This window comes from Salvia miltiorrhiza, chromosome 1 (genome assembly GCF_028751815.1).
Source record: "Salvia miltiorrhiza cultivar Shanhuang (shh) chromosome 1, IMPLAD_Smil_shh, whole genome shotgun sequence".
In the NCBI taxonomy this organism is placed as follows: Eukaryota; Viridiplantae; Streptophyta; class Magnoliopsida; order Lamiales; family Lamiaceae; genus Salvia; species Salvia miltiorrhiza.
In genome coordinates this window covers 52,286,272-52,305,451 of record NC_080387.1, presented here as the reverse complement: position 1 = coordinate 52,305,451, position 19,180 = coordinate 52,286,272, and the positions used below count along the sequence as shown (strand labels likewise).

General features: G+C 35.8%; 3 protein-coding genes across 5 annotated transcripts; 1 reads left to right on the top strand and 2 right to left on the bottom strand.

Moving 5' to 3' along the window:
- Nucleotides 1-602: 602 nt before the first annotated feature.
- Nucleotides 603-1,610, bottom strand: LOC131009799 (uncharacterized). Its single transcript, XM_057937207.1, has one exon. It carries the CDS (start codon nt 1,608-1,610, stop codon nt 603-605), a length of 1,008 nt encoding a protein of 335 aa, XP_057793190.1.
- Nucleotides 1,611-2,631: 1,021 nt separating this feature from the next.
- On the bottom strand, nt 2,632-5,613 carry LOC130993380 (uncharacterized). Its single transcript, XM_057918253.1, has 5 exons — nt 5,215-5,613; nt 4,515-4,573; nt 4,194-4,238; nt 3,060-3,157; nt 2,632-2,949 (listed from the first exon to the last, which is right to left on the bottom strand). The coding sequence occupies exons 2-5, from the start codon at nt 4,566-4,568 to the stop codon at nt 2,862-2,864; spliced, it is 285 nt and encodes a 94-aa protein (XP_057774236.1). The 5' UTR covers nt 4,569-4,573; nt 5,215-5,613; the 3' UTR covers nt 2,632-2,861.
- Nucleotides 5,614-10,645: 5,032 nt separating this feature from the next.
- LOC130993200 (ras-related protein RABC1) lies at nt 10,646-14,169 on the top strand. Of its 3 annotated transcripts, none has more exons than XM_057917992.1 (7): nt 10,679-10,893; nt 11,008-11,222; nt 12,547-12,615; nt 13,061-13,126; nt 13,259-13,380; nt 13,564-13,692; nt 13,824-14,169. In XM_057917992.1, the coding sequence occupies exons 2-7, from the start codon at nt 11,084-11,086 to the stop codon at nt 13,929-13,931; spliced, it is 633 nt and encodes a 210-aa protein (XP_057773975.1). In that variant the 5' UTR covers nt 10,679-10,893; nt 11,008-11,083; the 3' UTR covers nt 13,932-14,169. The 3 variants fall into 3 exon arrangements, with proteins under 3 accessions (XP_057773986.1, XP_057773975.1, XP_057773995.1); XM_057918012.1 differs by having other exon boundaries at nt 10,693-10,961; nt 11,047-11,222; XM_057918003.1 differs by having other exon boundaries at nt 10,646-11,222.
- The last annotated feature ends 5,011 nt before the right edge of the window (nt 14,170-19,180 follow it).

Below are 19,180 nucleotides of genomic sequence, written 5' to 3'. Positions count from 1 at the left end.
AATTTTAATTTTGGTTAAGTTCCAACAATTATCAAAATTCGTGTATTTATCACCAATTTTATATAATATGGTGGGGGGGGGGGAATCAAAATTCCCTTATGTTAACAAATTAACCATTTATAATTCTCAAATTTAATAATGTGAACATATTTGATAGGCAACATTGCAATATTTGTGTCTTCACCAATTTCTCCCACCCAAAAAGGAAAAAATGAAGAATTCTTTTTTCATTTCTAAGTTAATTGGCCGTGACCACTATGATTTTCCATTTCACAAATTAGACAAAGTTATATAAATGCTCTTAGTGGTGCAAAAAATTAATAAACAAATATACATATATAGACTAAGTACCTTATCACGACATTATTATTATCCACCTAGAAGTTGACATCACAACCACTCCATTAATATTCAAAACATGCACTTCGTAATTTCATACAATTGTTTCACAACGTTGCAAAATAACCTTTCATTTCACTGATGATGATACCTCAATATTGCAGCAGATTACAAGATTAAAATAAAAATAATATTCATGTATGCCTCATTGCCCCTAACAAAACACACACACATATATATATATATATCCAAAAAAAAAAAAGTCAAACACCATGGAGGTCTTCCATCTGCACATTCTTAGCCATCAAAGGCACATAATCCCCCAAATAAACCTCGAGATGGTCCGAGAGCGCAGACTTATCGATGTTCTCGTGGTGGTACGACTTGCACACCAGGTATAGAACTGTCTGAACTACCAAACCGAACAAAATAGTCATCAACAAGACGACCAGAAAAAAAACCCCAAACCCTAAACTCCGAGCCAGGCCCACTGATCTAAAGCTCCCGTACACCACAAAAATCTTAAAGAAAATGTTCAACAAAAAGATGGAAATGTTGAGCTTCAAGAATATGGCCGCCGCCACCACCATCTTCCCCTTCATCAGCCTCTTGCCCTTCATCATCGCCTCGATCCCACGTGAATCTTCTAGAACCGAAACCACGCTGGCCAGCTGCCAAACAATGGTTAAGTACACGAAAACGACACCGTATAAGATCAAGACCACCACGAAAATTAGGATTCCGACCGTGGAATCGGATACGGTGGCGCTCCACACCAGTAGGGTTACGACAAACCCTATGTTGTAGAGGAAGAATGCGAAGAAGGCGCAGAGGAAGGTGATCATGAGCCTCTTCCAAACCTTAGGGACGACGCTCATGACGGTGGTGAAGGTGGCGTCGCGGGCGGTGTAGGCGCAGGCGACGGTGTAGACCACCGCGGAGGTCGAGAGGAGGGAGAATACGAGGACGAATGCGAAATAGGCGAGCTTGAGGAGCACGTACTCGGCCCATTCGGCCGACACGAGGTCCGAGAGCTTGTCGTGCTTAGGGCTCCCCGGCGCGGAGCTGTGGAGCCGGAACTCGTTGGTCCGGATTTTCCAAAAGAGGAGCTCGGAGATTCTCTCCTGAGCTAGGAAGATGAAGGAAAGTGGGAGGATTAGGGCTAGGGTTATTTGGGAGAGGATTTTTCTTAGCTTGTAGATGAGTTTGAAGGTTTCTTTGTAGATGCCGAATAGGCCTAGGAATTGGAGTTCTTCTTGCTCCATATCCATGGTGATGTTTGAGAGAGAGAGAGAGAGAGAGAGAGAGAGTGCGTGTGTTTGGCGATAAACTAATGAAGTTATAAATATATTGATGAAATGACCAATGAAGTTGCCTTGGTGTCATTGAGGTTTTTGTTTGGGTGCAATTTTTTTTATTTTCTTTCCAGGGTAGGGGGGTGGGGTTGGTGGGTGGGGGGGGGGGTGGACTTGACTCCGTCTACATGGGGCCAATTCCTGTAATTTTTTTTGGTTTGAAGTGCTTTGAAAAGGATAACATAAAATGGAAATTATTGAACATATGGCTTAGAATCGTAGAGAAAGGGCAGGAGAGGAGAATAGTCCACTTCTTGAGATTATATGCTAGTTTCATTTTTGTTTTATTTTATTAGTTTCTACATTTTTTATGAAGGATAAATCCGAGAAAATTGAATGAAATTACTTCACAAAAATGATGGTATATTACTAAAATTGAGTCTGACACTCTGAATCGATGTGCAAAACTTTAATAACAAATTAAAGCATATGCAATTTATGAGTCAATATATCGAACAACGAATACAAGAGAGTGAATGTGGAATTTGTGGCCACACCACACTGACAGAAATTGACCAAGACTAGTCAATTAATTGACAAGTCACCCCTAACAATATTCAATTGAAAAGGCAATATTGTCGTCTGTCTGCAATTTTCCCAATGTTCAAACCTCCTCCTTTTCTTTTCGATGCTTCCTATTTCTAACAGTATATTACTAATAAACTCTCAAAATGCAAACGGTGGAAATTTCATGGTTGGAATAGATATTTCAAATATTATTATAATTGAGAGATCTCATTGCTGTCCCAACATTGTAATACTCGAGCATTTGTTTCTCTTGTTCATAATACTTTGTCGTCAGATAAGGTGCAAATATTTTCTATCGATTTTTTGTATTTGATTAGAAGAGATGGGCATTCGTGCCTACATCTCTCATTCTCACAGGGATATTAAAGTGGAACCAGAAAATAATATACGCTTGGGTTGAGTCATGACGAAGGAGAAACGAGGAGCTATTGTTGATCCTTCTTTAAAAAAAGTTTTATTCTACCTATGACAAAGGTAGCATCAAATTTACCTGGTATAGTAGGCCAAAACAAGTACAAGAAAACCTTTCCCACATCTCAAAATGTAATCCCTTTTTTGCAAGTAAAGAAATCAAATCAAACATAAAATCAGACCCAAAGGCAGCCACCAGGTTTGAGATGAGCATAGCACACCTGAGATTCAGCTTTGATCAGCGGTTTTGCTGAATTTTCGCCCGGACAAGTTTTCAGACTCATATAGCATATGGTTGATCAGTCCTCTTGCCGCACTGTTGTATAACAAACAACATGAGCGAGCCTCGATAGAGGATGGCAAATGCAACATGCACTCACAGATCTTATCAAAGGGTCTCAAAAAGAAAGAGCAAATGGGACTCACTCATCCTTCATCTTTTGAATCTTATCTGGATCCGTCTCATGCATGTTCTTCTTGAACTGCTCTCTCACCATAGTAATTAGAAGTTCAGTGTTGAATTTCTGCATTCGAATAGTTAAGGGAAATAGGTTAGTTCGCATTGTTTCTCCCTGAAAGAAACACTGCTGAAGGAACTCAATCATCATCCAAATAGTGATGGAACTTGAAATAGTAAAATTAACTACAAGGCATTTTATAATTTGCTTGATTCAGTGTGTAACCTTGATAGAGATATTTTTTCATTTCTCTCATGAATACTACACAATATTCCCACCTACTTCACACAGTTCTTCAAAAGGTTAAGACTGAAATACCATGGACTAAATGTGGCAATCCACTAGAACCATCCTTTCAAATAATCAAAATGAATTACATGGATACTTTGATATTTACAAGATTATTTATGTTTAATAATAATTAACATTGCTTTCTTTGAGGAGTCTCTTTTTCTTCTTAACATTATAGTAGTTTCATAGTAGTACGTACGAATCTTAATTTGTTCGGTATTTATAGGTCCTTTTTGTGATTATTCGGGGTTTATTGAAATTTCAATAAAAAAAATCAGAACTTTAAACTTTGTATCAACTCAGTTCATGGGGTTATCCTTTGTTGTTCGTTATGAGCTTGTGGGAAACAGTGAAAGTTTTCTTCCTAATTACCTGCTAAGGGGGGATAAAGACATAGCCGTTCACTCTAGGAAAACCGAGATTGAGAGGTTGTGGACTATTCCCTATACTACACTATAACCTAATCCAAGCTCATTCACAAACCCTCGTGAAGCATTCCAAGCTAGACGAGGCAAATGTTTATTAATCCACAGCTTAGTCAGACTGCAGTCATGTGTATGCATTGATAAATCCATAGCCTAATATACAAAAACACATGTGGCATGAAGTTGAGCATCAATTTTCAGCTCTTCGGACTTAAGAAGTACAATCCCGAAACTCACACAATTTAAAAACAAGCATGAAGGATCCCCACCTTATGTTATGCATTGTATGAATACTAGATCGAGAGACAAAAACCAACTCAGCACATCAAAGAATCACGCATACTCTGCAAGCTCATAAAAAAATATAATTCCATTTTACGAAATACCTTTTGCCCAATATATTTAGCTCGCCTTAGGCATTCGCGATAAAGCTGCATACCAAAAGATACAAAATAAGTTGCAGAACTAGCATAATCAAAACGATAAATGAACTTCTATTTTAGTTTGATAAGGCTGCAATTGGAAAGGGGCTAGAACATTAACTATATGACTACTAGATAAAACTGGAAGTGTTGATTTTGATGTTTCCAATTCTTATACAGCTCTGTTTCAGCATGAAGTTCATGACTCATAAGCAATAGCATAAAATAACAGCTAAACAATTAAGAGAAAGAAACAATAAAATTCAGAACAAGAACTACTCTGACCCTGATGGTATTGTTGGCGAGCTCAGGAGGCAATGCTGTTTGCAGAGACGGCATTTTTTCTGCAAAATATTTCTTAGGTTTTAAATCACAAAACTAAAAGGGGGAGAAAAAAAAAACGATATATAGAATGCTGAAGTTTTGGCTGAACACACCGAATCAAGAACTGCATTAACAAACCATAAACCATAAAATTTGGTAAATCAATTCAACAACATTCAAATCGAAATAGCTGGCCGAATGATTTGGAGAATCGGATTACCTTATTGCTGGAACTCAAAAAAGGGAATCTGCTCTGTTTGGGATTGATGAAAGAAGTTCCCGTTTCATTTTTTAGAAAAAAAGATTAGGTGATGAAATTTTGTATATAGAATCAACTCAAATATATGCTGACATTTAATTTCAAAGATGAGAGCACATCTTTTACCAATGCAGAACATTCCATCCTTATTGTGTTAAAACAATTCTAAAGACAAACCTAAATTTGAAGTGCTATGCATACAATGATACAATACAACTATATGAATATCTATGGTTCCACAGCTCTTATCTATCTATATACCTATAAAAGCCAGCCAACATTCATCATTCATCGACGGAAAGCTTATTCTAGAAAGAGTAACAAGTGTGCCACAATTTACAGCGTCATAAAAAAAAAAAAAAAATCGAACTTCTCAAACATACAAATAGCCTGCCGGTTTACCTGCAATACCGGATATTGGGCGTTGGAAACTGCTGCTACTGAGGAGTCAGCGGACGGAGGCGGGGCGGAGTCACCCACTGCTGCTGCTTGCAGAGCTGGGACGGAGCGGGGCGTGGCCACGCGCGACTGGATGAAGAGGGCGGCGGCGGCGACGGAGATTTCTCGTCGGACGGCCTAGAGAAGTGAGAAGAAAGGGGTGGGGGATTGTGTGAGAGATAAATTGGATAGAGAGATGAGGGTGGTCGTGGTGGTGGTCGACGGCGAAGAGACGCCGGATCTTAGGAATGAAGAGAAAAGCTGATTTCTTTTCAGAGAGAGAGAACTGGTGAGTGAGAGAATGGAGAGATGCAGGATAGAAAAGAAAAAACAAAAAAATAAATAAATATTTTAATGGGCATCTTTGGGCTTGGTCAGGCTTAGTTATTTATGTTGGCCCTTTATTCCCTTCTTCGAGGTAATGGGCTTGCTTATATTAAGCTTATTTATATAAGTTTAATAATAGGGTGATTCTATTTGTGGCCCTCATTTTACTCTCTATAGCTCCAATGTAAAATAATAATTAAAAATATTTAAAAACAATTATCTTATATTTCATAGCTCCTAAATTAAATTAAATTTAAAATAAATTATCAATTTCAAGTAAATTTAAAAGAATATATATGTATAACTCGCAATCATAATCTGAAAATATTTATAGCCCTCTATAATAATATGATAAAGAAACACGTTTATATAAATATAAACCCTACAAAAGAACTGTATAGCCCCATTTCAAAATTCTGAGTTTTGGATTCGATCATTGAATATATGGGCTTAAGATTTAAAGAATTTCCAAAGAGACGATCCAAGGTGTCGAGAAAACTGCCTCATCGCATGAACAACAACATGCTTATCCTAGAGATTGTGGAAATTGTTAGGAGGTGGGAGGAATTGTCGAGGTTGCGTATCTATTATCTCATCAAGAGAGAGATGAGCCGCTCCTTGGAGGAATGGACGCAGTGTGAGAGTTAAGCTTTTGAGATCACCAGATAGTTGCTGCATGTGTTGGTGGATTCAATTCTGATGGATCTTTGCAACATGATAGATGTCACAAGGTATTCTTTGCACTAGAATTTTTTGCCCTTGTACAGCGTCGAATTCCCACAACCCGACCAGCTTTCACCCTCACTAGAGCTGTCAAACATTGCGGGCCGGGCCGGCCCGGCCCAACCCAGCGGGCCTAGGCAATTTTTTGGGCCGGGTCGGGCCGGCCCAAAATTTCAGCGGGCCTCGAACGATGAAGCCCAGCCCGGCCCTATACGGGCCGCCGGGCGGGCCGGGCCAAAACGGGCCAAAATTAATAAATTAATATATATATATATATATATATATATATATTTCCAAAAATTAATAAATTAAATCAAATTTAAAGAAAAAAATTGAAGACAAATTCGATGAAATAAAAAGGGCCTAAAATAATCTACATCTAAATTACGTAATTGACTAAAATTAAATGTAAACAAATATGACTAAAACTAAATGTAAACAATATGAATACAAGTAAAAAACAAAAACTAATTGCAAAAACAACAAAAACTGAAAACGATTTATTCACAAATGAATTAATACAGTAATCAAATCAATTGGAATCAAATAACAACCACAAAAAATAATCAAAAATAAATAAATCTTTCAAGTAAAAATAATTTAATATTGATTGTTGATTGGTAATTTAAATCTTAAGTTAGACTTTGACTCGTCATTGTCGTCAATTGAAGAAATTGACTTAGATTGGGTTGGGTCCATTGGGATTTGGGAGGAGATATAAATTTTTAAAATTTTCACCTAATATACTGACGGGCCGATTTGGGCCCGAAAGCCCGGCGGGCTTTTTGGCCCGCGGGCCGCGTGACCCGGCGGGCCGCATGGGCCGGGCCAGGGAGGCCCGGATTTTTTTGGGCCTTGAAAATCCTAGCCCAGCCCGGCCAAAACTACGGGCGGGCCGGGCGGGCCTATCGGGCCGGGCCATTCTCGGCCCATTTTGACACCCCTAACCCTCACTGACACTCGTGTGGGATGCTCTCAAATTATGTGGCAAGCAATACAAATTATGAACAACACAAGCATATACGGGCAACTCACCTAACCTTATATTAATTCCCTCAATAAATACAAGGAATATGCTCAAGGCTTGCGCACACTCATGCTTGCACGGCTCACGGCCAATTACATATATAAATATGTGAATGACATCCCCCTTCACTAGGAATAACCGTCGGAAACTGCCCAAGTAGCTCACGCCAATTGTTTAGCTTACTTCCCACTCATTCGGCGGTTGTTCCAGCCCACAACCGCCTAGAACATGTCTTGTTACTCCTCATAACTGCCTACGTTCGTGCTTGCTTGGTCCAAGTAACTGCCCGCTTCTGGGTCCCAACCACCCGTAACCGTCCTTGCTCGCAACTATCGGGAATCGTCACTCTCGGCAGCAACAACCGTCATCGCACGCGCATCGGACGCCCATCGCCCATGCCACAATTCTCGAAACCGCTTGACTCGGCATGCCTCGGCGGGTAACCGCTTCGCTCGGCACCCCATAACACGCCTCGGCTTCAACGGCTGCTCGTGCCCCGGTCGCACACCCAACGCGCAACGCTCGGCATCACCCGACGCGCTCGCTCGACAGCATGTGCGCCCGGCGCATGACACTCGTCCGATGCTCGCACTCGGCGCCCCGCACGCCCGATGTGCGGCGCCCGGAATCACCCGGCACGCCCACTCGGCAGCGTGCGTGCTCGACGCACGACACCCAATATCCGTCATCCGTCTTTGACCCGATGCCACTTTACATCGGCCATCCGTGTCTCGATCGGTACTCACCCGAACATTGTGTTGCTCCGCATCAATACTTGGCTCCGTTGCCTAGCTTCTCGACAACCTTGCCCCAATTTGCCGAGGCACGTCGCACGGACTCGACGTGTCTCGGGCCTTGCTTCTTAAGGGTCTAACAGTAGACCAGTAGAGACATCAATTCTTGTGTAGGACTCCATGGCCGAATACAGATTGAAGGTTTTGAATTAGGGAACGCTTCTTCGTAGGGTTCATATTCTTCATCATATTATTACGAGGGACTATAAATATTTTTAGATTATAATGGTGAGTTATACAGTGTTTATTCTTTTAAATTTATTTAAATGAAGTTGTTAGTTTATTATAAATTTAATTTGAAGGTTATAAAATATAGGATAAATTTATAAAATTTTAATTATTATTTTAAATGGCTCTTAAAATTATAAGTTTTTGAGAAATTTTAGATGATAAATTTTAGGTAAGAAAAAATTTACGTTTGAATAAAATAAAGTGTATATAATTAAAAAATTATTGAGAAAAATAGAAAAAATGCCGAGAGAGATGAATATTTTTTTTATTTATCATTTTGTTAAAATTTTAAATTTCCATAAAGAATTGTTAAACCGACTTAACAAAAATTACTAAAGTAATGGGTTTTTAATGCAAATTAATATGAGTATTCTGATTTTATATTAAACTTAAAATATTATTAGTCTATTTTAGCACGTGTTTTATAATTTAATGAATATATAATTATAATTTATTTTTCTAAAATATATATAAATGTTAGTTTATTTTGAATTGGTATAATGTATATATATTTAAGATTTTATAATGTTGTAGTTCCTTCAAATATTTATATATTGTAATAAAAATATTATATATATGTATGTATATAACAAAATAATTAATAGGTCATTTTAATTTTTCCAAATGGTTTAACCGGATAAATCAATGATCATAAATGATCGGTTCATTGCCCAATTTAAAAAGATAATTATCCTTGGTAGTAATATCATCTTTAATGGACCTTCTCAAAAAAAATATATCATCTTTAATGGACGGCACAAAATGGAATTGTACATCTAGGTTTGAAAATTTGATTAGTAGTGATGATGAGAATTGTACATTTATTAAGAAGAGGCATTTGCAAAAATGCCCTTTTCTTATAAACACTTGTAAAAATGCCCTTTTTCACTTATGAAAAAGGGCATTTTTACAAGTGTTTATAAGAAAAGGGCATTTTTGCCTATTAACACTATTAAGAATGTACATTTATTAAGAATTTTTCAATTTTACGATGTAAGATATTTAACATGTTGTTTTAAAATATAATTAAGATATTGATATTGTATATATGTAAATATATATATATATATATATATATATATATATATATATATAAAATTTTGATACCGTGCATCGCACAATATAACACTAGTTGATGTAATTTTAAATACGTGAACTTGCAATTGACGCGATTATTATTTGCTTACATTGGTGTCGAACGGCTGCAGCTTGGTCAGCTTTGCAAACATGTTGTCGTAGAATTTGGCATTTTTTTGTTGTATTCCTTTATTTTTCTCCTCAAGAACTTTGTATTCGAGCTTCACCTTCCTTTTTTAGATATGATGGATTGAACAAAATCAGGATTCTCTTATTTCTGTTGTAATAATGATTGAGAAATGATTTGAGAATGAGGATTATCATGTCAGCTGTTGGTTGGGTCTATTTGAGGGGCTCTTTTGATATCGATCTCAACCAGATCCAAGTCTGCCATGTTCATGTAAACTTGGGTTATTCTGTATAATGCTTTCACGTTCGTGCTCTTGAGTTTTAGTACCTGTTTACAGCAAAATCATGTAATTTTTTCAACGTTTTCAAGAATGGCAGCGAGGTGGGCTGACAGGGCATTTTCTGGCGAGCTTGGCGAAGAATAAATTGTGAAACTTGCATATTAAATGTGGTGGATCCCACCACATATGTAATATAAAAAAAATTAAAAGAACTAACAACGTTTAGGGAATGATTTAATTGCACCCAAATTGGGATATTGGAGGCTTAATTGTTTCATTGTTGAGTATAGGAGGCTAAACGCCATCGAGGTATCCATATTAGGGACTTAATTGCTATTTTCCCCTAATGATAATAATAGTATAAGTCCCCTGTTAAAAGTTACTGATGTTATCACCAATTCCAAGTCCTGTAGGCCACAACGCTGGTAACCATACTTTACTCTACATGGACAACATTAATTGTGATTAGTTGAAGTGGTAAAATAATATCATCGTGATTAGATGAAGTGATTTTACATACTATATAATTATATTATTCAGTTCATTGTCCATTTAAGCCATGTAAATATTTTAGGCGCCAACTTCAACATTTTTTTAATGTAGTCAACCTCAACATTACTTTAGAGATACTTGTGTGAAAAATCATCATATTAATAATTAAAATACTGTATATTTGAAAATATAATTTTAGTTCGTGTGTAAAATTAAAAGATGTGTATTTGAAGATATAATTTTTAATTTATATGTAAAACTGAAATTATGTAAAAATCCGCGTATGTACTTCAATTATTTTTAAGTTTTATATTAAATATATTATGACACAAATAAATAAGCACAATGACTAGCAGAAAAAGTACAATCCTTTAGGCACCGCTTTTGCCGTTTCCCACCGTCACGAAGCAAAATCTTTTTCTCAAACGACCGCTTTAGCCCTTTTTCATCAGTTTGCTTTCTTCAGACTCAATCAGGAGTATTATTTTACAGTTGTTTACGTATTCAAGGCGTATAAATTTAAGGATAACTACACACACGAAATTAATTAATATTCATATTTGTAAGTGCATAATTTGACGTTTATATCAGATCCGTTCCGTGGTGTGCATCCAGCATTCAATTATAGGTCATATTTCCATCTAGGTTTTTGTTTTTTGGGCGTCTTCTTTTCTAGGTCACAGTTTCCGAAGATTTTATTCTGTGGGCATCCGGTTTTATTGCAAGAAAAAGCTGAGATTTTGACAAGAAATATGGAATCATCATCTGGGGCAGCGCCGGAATTCGATTATTTGTTCAAGTTGTTGATGATTGGAGATTCTGGGGTTGGGAAAAGTAGTCTTTTGCTGAGTTTCACATCTGATGCTTTCGAGGAGCTATCTCCCACAATTGGTAGCTCAATGATCTATCTTCTTCGTGTTGCTTGATCTGAATATGCTTGTGTTTTTTATCATATGATTCCTATAAGTTTGTGCATTATATATTGAGTTTAGTTAATGTGGTGGGAAATTGGAAATTTCAATGTGGAGATTTTGATCCTTTTGTGCAGGTTCTTGATTGATAGGGTTGAGGACTTGTTGTGGTTATTGACATAGCTAATGGGTGGATTTCTTTTTCGGTTTCCCCCCCTCATTATTTTATGATCTGAAGCAAATTGCTAGGTTCTTGGGGTTGGATGATTTGTGATGTATTTGAGGATAGCATTCTGTAGGTTCCTGTAGTATATTTGATCATGGACCTTCTGGAGGATGAGCGTCTCACGTAGTATAATTTTGAATGTTGTAGTATTTGGAGTAATACCTCAATGCGATAGAGGGTTGGTTTATACTATGGGGGCTTTTACTTTTTATGATTGATAAGATACATGATTGAATATTTTTATCTTCTAGTAGGATTTCTCCAATCCCGCCCTTTCAATAGGATATGAATCAAGCAATATGAGCTCAAATGATGGAAATTATAAAGGGCCTTGGGATATCCCAAAGTTCCAATTCATCTTAGTAAACAATGAATTAGCCTATTCTATTTTTATATATCTAAATCTTCAAATAACATCCCTATAGATACTAATAATCTGGCTCTGTTTCCTCTGACTCGTGTTTATAAATGAAGATGTTTAACTATTCATCTAACCAACCCTAGTCATTTTTGGTGTTCGTTCGAGTTCTTTTTTATTTTGAGTTATGTGGTTTCTTAGTTTGTTTAATTGATTCCGTAGCCATTATGCTGTTTGCTTTTGTAGTACAAAACTACAAATGGGGTTGTGTTCTGTATCTTCTATGTGATATACGACTGTCAATGCCCCCCCCCCCCCCCAACAGCCGCCCTCACACACACTAAAAAAGTTGGTTTACGGTTTGTGGAACCGTTATATTGTTACTGTTGTTAATAGATGCGGTTTTTGTTGTACTCATCAAATCATTTTACAATCATTCTCACTTTACGTCTATAAACAGAACCTGTCTATGAGTAAGTACCTACTTGTTTGGCCGTGGTGTAACAAGAAACTGAGCAAAGCATGTTTTTCTTGAGGATGGTATGGGTCTTAATCTTGGGAGTCGTGTTTATAATGCTCACTAGTTTGTTGCTTTCCAGTTTTCTTAGTGTTGAGTCTATCATGTCGTCATTTATTTGAATTGTGAATACTATTCCTTCATATGTGTGGTCTCTAGGATATGTTACCTCTGGCACTGAAACGTTCCGTTTCTATCTACAGGAGTGGATTTTAAGGTAAAACACGTAACACTTGGAGGAAAGAAACTGAAGCTTGCAATCTGGGACACAGGTAAGAATGCTGCAGATTTTTTCTTCCAATGGCTTATATTCAATTAGCTACCTAGAGATTGAGTGATGACCAGACGGCTCAGTTTCTTTAGTAGCAAGGCTAGAATTATTGTTCTAACTATGAGCATTGGGGGGCATATAGTAGAATCATTCACTAACCATAACATATATGCATTATATGTATGTATATTCCAGCTTCTTTTACCAAGTATCTTGTATTCAATTGTTGAACATCATTATTCATTATAGTTTTAATACCTAGCCAACAATTATGAACTTGTGATATAGCAATAGCTTTTAAGGTGAACGTGTCTTCTATTTTTTCTACCCCACCGAAAAAAAACTTCTATTTGGCATTTGCATGTGTTGTCTGTTTTCTATGGATCTATATTACTTCAGAGTAATTGATTTCAGATTGCTTGCAAATCTAACTTCCCCTTTTGCAGCTGGACAGGAAAGATTTCGGACTTTGACTAGTTCCTACTATCGAGGGGCTCAAGGAATCATCATGGGTATGCCGAATGCCGCATAAACACCCGATTGTCTATTTCGACATTAAAGCATTTCTTTTAATTTCACTTCCTAGCATTATAACTTAATATTTCCCAGTTTCTTACCCCCAAAACCATTTGTTCATGATACAGTATATGATGTGACACGAAGAGACACCTTTACAAATCTATCTGATATTTGGGCTAAAGAAATCGATCTCTACTCCACAAACCAAGATTGCATCAAGATGCTAGTTGGCAACAAAGTAGATAAGGTATTAATTCCCCTTTTTAGCACTAGCTGGCGCATGATATGGAAAATATTATTAGGTATATGTCATATTCTATTATCATTTAGGTTTATCTGTTAAATCTTGTCTCTGGTCACTTTCTCCGACAGTATTGTGTTGTGTGGTAGTGTTCTTTTCTGCTTGCGATATCATTCACATCTTTTGCAGGAGAGCGAAAGGGTTGTCAGTAAAAAAGAAGGAATCGACTTTGCTAGGGAATATGGCTGCCTCTTCATCGAATGTAGTGCCAAAACTCGTGTCAACGTGGAGCAGTGTTTTGAGGAACTTGTCTTGAAGGTCAGTAGGTTTGCATAATCTATGTGTGGATTTCTTGTTTCAAATATATAACGGCGCGTTAACCTTAGCTCTTAGCACTGGATGGTGTTCTAAAATCGTAATTCGTTTTAATTTTGTCTTTATACCGACAGATCTTGGATACGCCTAGCCTCTTGGCCGAGGGCTCGGCTGGTAATAAAAAGAACATCTTCAAGCAGAGGCCTCCCGAGTCTAGCGATGCATCGAGCAGTTGCTGCTGAATCTTTTATCGCTTGTGTTTTCGGTTTCGTGTTTCTGCAACTTTCATCTCTTGCATAATATCGTATGTTGCTTAAGTTATCTAACATGACAATCTTGTTTGATCTTTTGTTTTCATCCATAGATTGGTGACTGCAAAAGAAAGTATAATGTAGTCTTAAAAGTTGGTTTCAGATTTACTTTTCTCACTTTTTATATAAACTAGAATTATCGTATAAAATATATTTTGCTGAAGGATTATGAATTTGCTGTAAAATATTATGAATTTATTGTGAAAAAGACGAATTTGAAAAATACTCCACCTATAGGATTCAAACTATGTATCGCGAATTTATTAAGCAAATCGATGAATTTATAATATATATCGTTAAATTTTTATAATTTAAAATGGTTGGAAATCATTCATTTTATATGACGAAATAAAATTGTTGTTACTATATAATTCGAATTATGAAATTTTTAAGTAAAATGATTACATTATTTAAAACTGGAAAATGATTTTTATTTGAATGTGTATCTAGATATAATTGAACACACTCCATATAAATATTTTGCTATCAAAATACTTTATCACATGTACGTGGCACTTTCATAACCTGTTATCATGATTGTTTTTATGGTGACCGACTTCATATCTAAATCTATATAATATATAAAAGAGGAGTTTTCTCCCACCATTTTTTCCCTCCATTTTTTCTCTCTCTCCTCCCATCAATTTTTTTTACTATTTTTTTCTCTTTCTTTTTATAATTTTATTTTTTTCTAAACATTGTAAAATTTAGTTTATAAAAAAAATATTCAATGTGCATCAGAAGTTCTTTAATATGGTATAAAAATGAATTTAAAACGAATAGGTTATTAAAATTTCAAAATATTTTATTTTCTTTCTCTTTGTTAAAATTTTACAACTTTTTATTTATGTTGTATGAAAATATTTATTTATTTATTTATTATTATTATTATTTAATAACTCTAATTATCATTACACTTTATACATAATTGAAAATTATGTTTTTAATTTCAAAATTATATTGAGTAATTAGTATTTTATTTTTAATCCATATTTTGCATTTATTACATTTTGTTTCTGTTTAATATTTATATTTATTTATTTATTTAAATATATCATTTAATTTTGATTTCGCCGTGCATCGCACGGATGATCGTCCTAGTACAAGACAAAATAGAAGATAACTACAAAATTAAAAAACATTTTATTCCAAAAAAGTGGCACTTTCATGACCAGTTATAAAGATGTTTTTCATGATGACCGACTTCATATGTAAATACAGGAAAACAAAATAGAAGAAGTACAAAGTCTACAAAAAACATTTTATTCTAAAATAGAAGATCACCAAAAGGAAAAGAAGGAAGAAATAAAGATACACACGGCTATAAAATTATCAATTTTAATTGCATGAAAATATATGAATTTTAATCACTTTTTTCATTCGGCACACGAACTTTGAAATTTATATTTTTAATTATGAACTTTGCATTTGTTCCAATTTTTCCTAAAAATTGATTACCCCTAATTTGATGATGATGTGGAGTCTATGTGGCAGCCGGAAGTGTGCCATTTAAACCGTCGTCCGACTAAATAAACGACGTCGTTTTTAAAATAGATAAACGACGCCATTTCATCCAATTTCGAAAATTCTAGGGTTTCGATTCTTCATTTCCATTTCAATTTCGCAATTTCTAGGGTTTCAATAGAGAAGGTTGTTCGCAATTTCTTCATCCGTCACAATCCTACTTCTGCAATTTCTTCCCAAAATCGACGACCCAATTTGAACAACCCAGAAACAACTAAGAGGGCGGAATTAGGGTTTTCACGCAAAGCGAGCTCTATAGCCGCTTAGAACGCGAAAGGGGCGGAATCGGATAGGTGGGGGGACTCGAAAAATTTGAGGGCACTTTGGAAATCCGGGAGCTAGCGGGTGATTTTGAGGACGGACGGTGGAGAAGAGATCGCCGAGCTTAGGGTTGGCTGGCCAGGAAATGGGATCAGAGGTTTGTAGGAGGGAGAACGTCTCAGAGATGGGGCAGGACATGTCTGGTGGTGATGGAGGCGGTGGTGGCTGCCGGAGGGTTTAGGGAAACCCTCATCATGGCTATGAATTGAGGAACATAGAGAAATAAATTTAATTTAGTGTAAAAATGATAATGCTCTAAATTGAGGCTTTAATTCAATATTGTGATCCAAACGACGTCGTCCTACAGCAAAATGCAGTGTTTTGACAACCACTATCAAAACGACGTCGTTTCTGTTTCCACGTCGTTTTAAGTAATGACATGTGTTACATACGCGTGGCATGTTTAAAGACACATCAGCTTTCCGGCAGCCGGACTTCAATTTTATGGAAAAATTGAAACATATGCAAAGTTCATGATTAAAATGTAAATTTTAAAGTTCATGTGCAAAATGGAAAAGCGACTATAATTCGTGTATTTTGATGCAAATAACTCATTTCTTTTTGAAGCGTAATTTTTGTTACCATTCACAAGAAGTATAATTTTTTAATGGTTTATTTGCATGTAAATACACGAACATTCAACATTTTTAAATTTTTTCGTGAATTTTATTTTTTGAATATAAATGCACGAACTTTGTGTTTGTTTGATTTTTTCACAGTGAACAATCCCGATCAAATTGTAACTGACTTGGCTTTTACGTGGTAAAATATTGTCTATGTGGCGTACACATGTCAAGTTATTTGCGAGTAAATACACAAACTTTCGGTATTTTCTAATTTTTCCCATGAACTTAATACTTTTATGATTTTTCCCACGAACTTAAAACTCTTCTAATTTTTCCCACTAAATTATTTCCCTCATAATAGTCAATTAGTTTGTATTGCAATATTGGATAAATTTTTTTAGAGGCAAATATTAAAATAGCCATTTTGCTTAACAAAAGGTTAATTGTATCCATCAAAATAATAATGTATTAATTGTAAACACTCTTACCAAAATACCCTTTTATTATTTAATTTAAATTTTTTTCAATATTTAAAAATATTAGATTTGTATTAAATAATAAAATTGAAATTAGAAAAAATTCAAATAAAAAAATTCATAAAACCCCCCTCACCCAACCCAACCCCGTTGCTTTCCCCCATGAAGTCCATTCCCCGGCCTCCATAAATTCCTTGCGCCGCCACCTCTGTATCGCTACCTGCGTTGCAACTTCGGCCCCAACATGCATTGTTGCCGCCGCCATCGGCACCAACCATCTACAACAATTTTCACGCCAATCGCCAAAGATCCCCCCCTAGTCGAAGTTAGCAAATTCAAAGTGGAGAAATGTGAGTAATTCTCCTATACTTGCAGAGAAAAAGGAAATTGGTGGAGGTGGGATGGGGGAGGGGCAAGCAGGGTGGGAGAGTGGGAGGAGGGGAGAAGAAATAAATTGGTGGCGGTGGCCGATGATATCCTGTACAGAGAAGAATGAAGTGTGGTTGAAATTAGGGGAAGGGGGAGGCTGCTGGGGGTGATTGGGGGACGGCAATATATTTACCTTTTTTCAATTTTAGTATTTTTTATTACAAGTTTATTAAGGGTAAAATAGTCTATTTACTTATAAATTGATTAGAATTAGTATTTTTATTTTTATTTTTGTGGTTAATATTAATTTTTTACTAAGACAAATGGTTATTTAAAGGTATTAACACTTTTTTTTTATTGTGTCGAGAAATTGAAAATCTTTAATAGTGTAATATTTGGATCTAAAACCTCTATCATGACATATTTCTCAATGAGTTTGCACTTAATTAGTTATGGTTAAAATGCTAATTTAATTTTTTTATTGTGTTAGTAAATTGAAAAGCTTTAATATGACATTTGGATCCAAAAACTCTATCATTGAGTGAGAAATATGGGGGAGATGAATTTCGTGGGAAAAATAAGAAAAACATGAAGCTCGCAGGAAAAACCTAGAAAAGTTGAAAGTTTGTGTATTTACACGCAAATGACTCAAAAAAATAACTAAGATTGCCATCCGGTCATTCCACGATGGTAGCTCCGGAGGACACGTCAATATTAATTTGGGAAAAAATAAGTTTCATGGAAAAAATCAAACAATCACGTCTATTTATATTCAAAAAATAAAGTTCGTGGGAAAAACTAAAAAAATAAAGTTCGTGTGTAAATAATCCTTTTTTAAATTGATTCATGACAAATATAATATAATTATTTTAATACACATGTCCTTATATTTTAATTTTATTTAAACTTAATATTATTTATAAAAAATTATCTAATAACAAATTATTTAACAAATCAACTTCATTTATTCCTTTCTCTATTTATATATAAATTATTTATTAAAATTTTGTATTTTCAAACTGTGCCATAATTTTAATGGAGGAACAGAGTATTATTTTATTGATATATATTGTCAATGATTTTATTTTTATATAATCTCTGTAATTTCCAATTTTCCGATAGGACTTCGAAATGACTCTGGAAATATAGTAATATGACCACCCCATACACGTAGCCACATGACAATATCTCACAAGTCTACATCAAAGCGTTGTAGTTATAAATAGGCTACATAAAAGAAATATCTAGCATAACATCCACATCCAAACCGATCATTCTCATCTCATCACTGTCCAAAATCAAATGATGTCGAAATTCGCTTGCTACGCTGCCATTACTCTTTGCATCTTCTCATCGGTGGCCTCGTCTACAGAGGTCACGTGTGTGCAAATCGAGCAAGTCCCGACGGGGCGATCGGTCAACTCGAAGCCAGAGTGGAAAGTCAGCGTCGCCAACAAATGTCGGTGCGCGCTCACTCTCTTGAAACTCATGTGTCCCAAATTTTTATCTACCATCCAAGTCCGACCTCCCGTCGTTTCAATTGATAGAGACGGCCACTGTCTCGTGCAGAGAGGCCGTGGCCGTCTCGAAATCCATCATGGGGAATCCATCGATTTTAGGTATGCTTGGGATCCTATTCAATTTCAAGTCTTGAACTTCAACCAAACTTGCTCTTAGTCTTAGATATTAGATGAACCCTAGGGTTTCTTTGCATCATTATGTATTATGTGATGGTTTTGTGAGAATTAATAAAGCTTACCTTTCGACACATTTTATAGGTAAAAGTGAGTTCAAACTTCAAACATATGCATGCATAATATATTGCTGAATATATCTAATTCCTATTATTGTGAAAAACACAGCTCAATTCGATTAATTTACAGTTAATACAGTAAACACAGAAACAATGGAGAAACTGTACATG